The sequence below is a fragment of the Phalacrocorax carbo genome, chromosome 9, assembly GCF_963921805.1.
Source record: "Phalacrocorax carbo chromosome 9, bPhaCar2.1, whole genome shotgun sequence".
NCBI lineage: Eukaryota > Metazoa > Chordata > Aves > Suliformes > Phalacrocoracidae > Phalacrocorax > Phalacrocorax carbo.
The window spans coordinates 15,761,722-15,767,721 of record NC_087521.1 but is presented as its reverse complement, the minus strand read 5'-3'; the positions used below and the strand labels follow the sequence as shown (position 1 = coordinate 15,767,721).

Sequence of the window (6,000 nt, the reverse complement as noted above, 5' to 3'; positions counted from 1 at the left end):
CACAGCACATCCCTGCTTGGCGGTGGCTGCCTGTGTGCAGTCTCCCACCCTGCCAGCTATGTGAGGGAAGCCGAGGCTACACAAACACACACACGCTCCCAAAGGAATCACAGGGTTATCACGCACAACAGACCAGCACCATGCCATAGTTACATGCTGTGTATTTGTATTCTGCCACACTCTAGGGTGATTACTTTATTCTAAGTGACCATGCGGAGCCTGAGGTATGTAAGGCTCGCAAAGCCACGCTGTAGATTGCTCTGTGCAAATTTTCCTCTATGAATATTTCACTCTCCAATGCCTGCATAAATCAGGAATAACTTTGCTGGTGTGAATTCAGTTTTGCTGTGGACCTTTGCACATCATAGCCTCTGGCTGGAATATATGGAAGTAATCAGTAAAAACATTTATCAGCATGCTAGGTAAAGCTTTGCTTTAGATCCATAATGTAGGACATTGCATGTAGAGAGAATCTAATTGGAATTTTAAGTGCAGATTTTTTGTTACCTGACTTCTTTGTTGCTCAGCTTAATGGATCAGAGCCAGCAATATTTTGGCTGTTGTCAGAACCTCATCACAGTTGAGTAGCTGAGATTCATAACAGTTGCAGTCCAAGTGATTAATGTTACTACTTAAAAAGCACTTGAGCAAGGTAGCACTGACAGAATGTATAACTTGAAGGTACTCCTTTATCTCACGCTCTTGCAGAGCAGCTCTAGCCTTCAGAATTTTAGGGGCTTTTTTTAGCTATTTAAGAATCAGTACTCTGTATTCAAATTACGATTCATTCAGTCTGTAGAGACCTAGCATTAGGCCAAACATGTATACACATGCAAAAAATAAAGGGGTGGTCTCTGCCCTAAGACCAGTAATCTTCCTACCACAAGCATTATAGCTTGGGGTGTGCATTTTAGTAATGGCCAATTCTTCTTCAATAAAAGGATGCCTGGAGACTTTTCTACATGACAAAGCATTTGGCAACAGTGTTGTTTTGAAGCATTTCCTCCTCTGGTCACTTATTTCTACTCCTGTCAGCTCTTTCAGTTGCAGTAACATGTCTTTTGTGGGGCTGCCCTATGAACCAGATCAGGAAACTGATCCAGGTTAAAAATTAGCCAGCACAGGGAAAAAAAAAAAAAAAAAAAAAGGCACAGCAAGGAACTGGCACAACTGCAAAAGCAGAGCGTGGTGGTGGCACAGGGACGGGACGAGCACACGGTGGTATGGGAAGGAAGTAAGGATGCCTGGAATCTTCATTATCACTGAATGCTTGGGGGTCGTGGGAATGATGGGGTCAGTGTCTCAATTAAGTTTTGCCTTTATGAACTAAGCATAGTTTTGTCAACCAGAGACATGAAAGAATCTCTGATCCACCAATCTATGACAGCAGAAACCTCTGCTAAGGTGTAAATAAATGCAGCACATGGCAACAGCCTAAAAACGAGCTTGTGTCCTCCTCCAGCTGAAACTGAACATTGACTAAAACCAGCTGTTATAAAGACCATGATGCAGCTGTGTGAAGGGATTTTTTTGAGCATGGGCTGAGGGAGGCTAAAGAAAGTGAATTCTCTAAGCAGAGGAGGCACAAGTGATCCTAGAAAAGGAATAGTTTTGCAAAATCTGACATGGGGTTTGTGTATACAACAGAGAGGGAAATGTGATTGTGCTAGAGGAGAAATCATAGTGTTGAGAGGAGAGGCTCTAGCAGTTAGTGGTAGCTTTAGAAGAAAGTCTTCTGATGGGGTACAGGCCTCTGGGTTTTGTGGTGGTGTTCCTCAGTCTGCAAAGGCCTGAGAGGTCTGTTGGACATGTATGAGGACAGGAGTTACAGTAATGAAACCACCGAGTAGCTGCTTACCTGTTAATGCAGTCTTAGGTGAAGAAGCAACTTATGTATTTTGTTTCGAGCAGGGAAGATGGCTTTCTAATGTTGGTAGCTCTGTGGCTTTGTGTAACTTGGTGCATAGTTTTATTGTGCTGTTTAGGTGTGCCCTAATGGGAAAGGTACATATATAACTTGTTTTCAAACAATTATATGTATTCTAACAGTAAACAGTCTTAGTCTATATTAAAGAAAAATCCTTTGTGCTTCCTATTTTGCTTGAGTAAGCACTTGGTAAGAGCAAAGCAGGCCCGAGACTCTCTAGTCATGAAATAAAAGCTTAACGTGTAGCAAGCTACTCTGAAGGCCTTGCTTGCTCTAGCACTTGAAGCTGAGAATTTGCTGAAACATTAATATCTTCCCTCTGAAAAGTCCCTAGGGACAAACCACGTCTCTGTAAGATGATAAGGTTTGGTTTTCTGTGGGCTGTGAGGAGGGCAGTTGAATTGTGCCTATGTTAGGCCCTTAAAACTGGTGTTACTGTGCTTTTGTAAAGCGTGTTGCTGTGCTTCAGATTCTAGATATGAAAGTAAATCCAACTAGAAATATAGAGATGTATTGGAATAAGGATGATGGGAACTATTTTATTCCATTTATGCTTTCCTTAAAAACTTTTGGAGTGTGGGGGGGAAATCTAGTGCTAAAGGCAAGAGGGGGATATGTTTACTGGCTTTTGTTTCAGGCTACTAGATCATGGTGAGCAGGCTGTTAGAAGGAAATGTCACTCAATACATAATTTTTAATACCTTTTAACTAAAGAATGTTTATGCAATACCTGAACAGTGTCTGAAACTAGTATCATATAAGCTCTGTTATGTGTCAGCATCTCTTCCAGTGCCAGCTGCATCCAGGAAATCTTTGGTATGATGCGTCTGTTGTTAACTTCTGCCTCTGCCCAAAGCTTTGGTTTGCAGCTTGGGCCACTTACTATTATTTCTGAGCTCTGCTGGGAGCTCAGAAACCCAAACAAAAAAACACCCCCCCCAAACCCCCATTTTCTCAAATTTTATTTAAGATTCTATTCTCTCTTTGGTACAGTAAGTGGAAGCAGTGAGAGCAAGCTAAACATAGAGGTGAACATAAGCTCTAAACTCACAATGTGTGAGCATAACTTCCAGCAGCTTTCTCCCATTAACATTTTCTAGACCGACTTGTTTCTGTGTATGCTCCTGTTTTATTCTTTTAATGCATGCTGTTGCAATTTAAAGCTAAATGTATATGTCCTCACTCTTCTGCAAGACTGTCATTTCAGAGATCGGGGCAGAAAGTTTACTTCCTTGACTAATAATAATACTATGTTGCCAAAGCCTTCTGACAAGTGTTCAATGGCTTAGCCTGTTTTTAAGGAAAGAGTGTAAAATACTGAGTGAAAATGGTGTGTTGTCTTCATGCCCACAGTGGGAGGCTTTGCCCACATGACTACAACAGCAGACTTACGACAAGCAGACAAGACTTATGATGACAAATCTGGAAGGCATGCTGACGGTAAGCCTCATTCTGTTACCTACTTTAAGGCTTGCACTCTTGTAATATGGTTAGGACCAACTTTTGTTTTCCTTGTTTAACTGCCCCACCGGGGGAAGGGGATCCAGTTGACACTGATCATGCTTAACAAGCTTTTCTGTTGTTTCAAGAACTAAGAAATTATAAACCACTGTGTCAGCAACACCTCACACTACATACTCTACGGTTTGCTGTATGATCAGGAATGTTTTCAAAGAAAAATGAGGGTGTGCTGATACTCATTGGGTGTTGACTTCTCCAGGTGTAGGACATCAGGCTTAGTCACGCCCTGCTCTTGGGAGGCAAAAGAGTAGCTTCAGATTATTATTTTTTTTACCATTTTCAGATGAACAAAAAAACTTCAATTTAAAAAAAAAAAACAGAAACAAAAACTGAAGATCACAAATTTAATGTGTTTGACTTAGCATCAAGATTCTGTGGTTCTTCTTTTCAGCTGAATTGCTAGCTGGTGGCTTTCAGTGGCAATTGCAGGTACTTATTAGCCCCTTTGAGTTTCTAGATTCAAGTGTGTCCCACCCCTTCCCCCATTAGTGAATACTTATACATCAGAATACCTTTTTCAAAGCTGTGCTTTGAATAACAACACATTAGTACTTGCCAAAAAGTTTAGAATGGAAGTGCAATCAACCTAAAAATCATACTGAAGAAAATGTATTCCCTACTCCACCCCCTGCACGCTTCTCACTCACAAGTGAAAAAAAATCTCTGTTCTAAAAGATGTACTTCACTGCTGGACCACAAAGGAGATGAACTAAAACCACCTCCATTTCCTAGACCCTTCATGTTAATTTATCAAGTTACTGTCGCAGTAGTAAGTCACTTGCTCTTCTGAGGAGAAGCAAGGGACGCTTCTGGTACTAACAGGACAGAATCATCCAGATCACATGATGTAGACTCTGTGCCTCTGAGTGCAAAGTGCTGGCCAGGAAGGACGACCTGTTTGTCTCAAACGTTTGGTAGAAAAATATAGATGATCGTGCCTAGGATTGAATGGGAACGTTTTTATTTTACTTCTTCCTCTAGCACACCAAGGATCAGCTTTTGATTTTGTGCACAAATGTGCTTTTTTTCCCCTACACTACCCCATCTTTGGCACAATTTTTGTGGTAAGGGAGAAAGTCTACCCAAATGTGATTGTCTTTGCTCTGGGTATAATGTCCATCATCACTGTTGAGTACAAGTCTAGACAGTACAATGGCTAAAGTGTCCAGCCAATAGTCAAGCTGACATTATTGCTAAACCTGGTGAAGCCACCCTGAGTTGTCAGTGGTAGAAACCCTTAGGGTCAATGACCTGGATGATGGCACAGAGTGTAACCTCAGCAAGTTTGCTGATAACACCAAGCTGGGAAGAGTGGCTGATACACCAGAAGGCTGTGCTGCCATCCAGCGAGACCTGGACAGGCTGGAGAGCTGGGCCGAGGGGAACCTGATGCAATTCAGCAAGAGCAAGTGCAAGGTCCTGCCCCTGGGGAGGAGCAACCCCAGGCACCAGCACAGGCTGGGGGCTGAACTGCTGGAAAGCGGCTCTGCTGAGAAGGACCTTGGAGTGCTGGTGGACAACAAGCTGACCCTGAGCCAGCACTGTGCCCTGGTGGCCAAGAAGGCCAACGGTATCCTGGGCTGCATTAAAAGGAGTGTGGCCAGCAGATCGAGAGAGGTTATCCTCCTCCTCTACTCAGCCCTGGTGAGACTGCATTTGGAGTACTGTGTCCAGTTTTGGGCCCCCCAGTTTAAGAAGGACAGGGAACAGCTCAAGCAAGTCCAGCAGAGAGCTGCCAAGATGATCAGGGGACTGGAGCATCTCCCTTATGAGGAAAGGCTGAGAGACTTGGGTTTGTTCAGCCTGGAGAAGAGAAGGCTGAGGGGGGATTTCATCAATACCTATTAAATATCTGAAGGGTGGGTGTCAGGATGATGGGACTAGGCTCTTTTCAATAGTGCCCAACAACAGGACAAGCGGCAACGGGCACAAGTTGGAACAGGGTAAGTTCCGCCTCAACATGAGAAAAAACTTCTTCCCTGTGAGGGTGCCAGAGCAGTGGAACAGGCTGCCCAGGGAGGCTGTGGAGTCTCCTTCCCTGGAGACATTCAAAACCTGGCTGGATGCAGTCCTGTGCCCCCTGCTCTAGGTGTGCCTGCTCAAGCAGGGGGGTTGGACAAGGTGATCTCCAGGGGTCCCTTCCAACCCCCACCATTCTGTGATCCTGTGAGAAGGAAGAGAGACAGGATAACACACAAACTTAACATAATTCATGCCTTACTGGCAAACAAAAGAGAATGCTGGCAGTAAATACAGTTACCTATAACAGTAATGCTGTTATGTAGCTTATGCCTACTGATGCTATCCGGATTATCAGTGTTGCTACTGCAGTATACATAAATGTGTATGTTATTCCAGTCTAACACAATGCTAAATGAAGTAGAATCCCCAAACATTGATACAGCAGGCAGCTGAAATGCTGGGGAAAACCAAGGTGAACAGACTTCAGCAAGCAGTTAACTAGCTTGCTCTCCCCAAGCAGCAGCTGAATTGCCATGAATTAGATGGACGATTAGTCTGACTCAGTGGGGCATTTCTCACAAGGGCTTGGT

The 6,000-nt window shown here is 43.6% G+C and overlaps 1 protein-coding gene across 3 annotated transcripts in view; it reads left to right on the top strand.

Moving 5' to 3' along the window:
• The first annotated feature begins 1,135 nt into the window (after positions 1–1,135).
• GTF2A1 (general transcription factor IIA subunit 1) overlaps positions 1,136–6,000 on the top strand; it is a 35,311-nt gene continuing 30,446 nt past the window's right edge. The window contains exons 1-2 of one of the 3 annotated variants that reach the window (XM_064460513.1): positions 1,136–1,234; positions 3,281–3,367. In XM_064460513.1, coding sequence (XP_064316583.1) covers positions 3,338–3,367 — 30 coding nt within the window. In that variant the 5' untranslated portion in view covers positions 1,136–1,234; positions 3,281–3,337. Of the gene's footprint in view, positions 1,294–3,280; positions 3,368–6,000 lie in introns of all 3 variants that reach the window. The other 2 variants (XM_064460516.1, XM_064460512.1) reach the window with 2 other exon arrangements.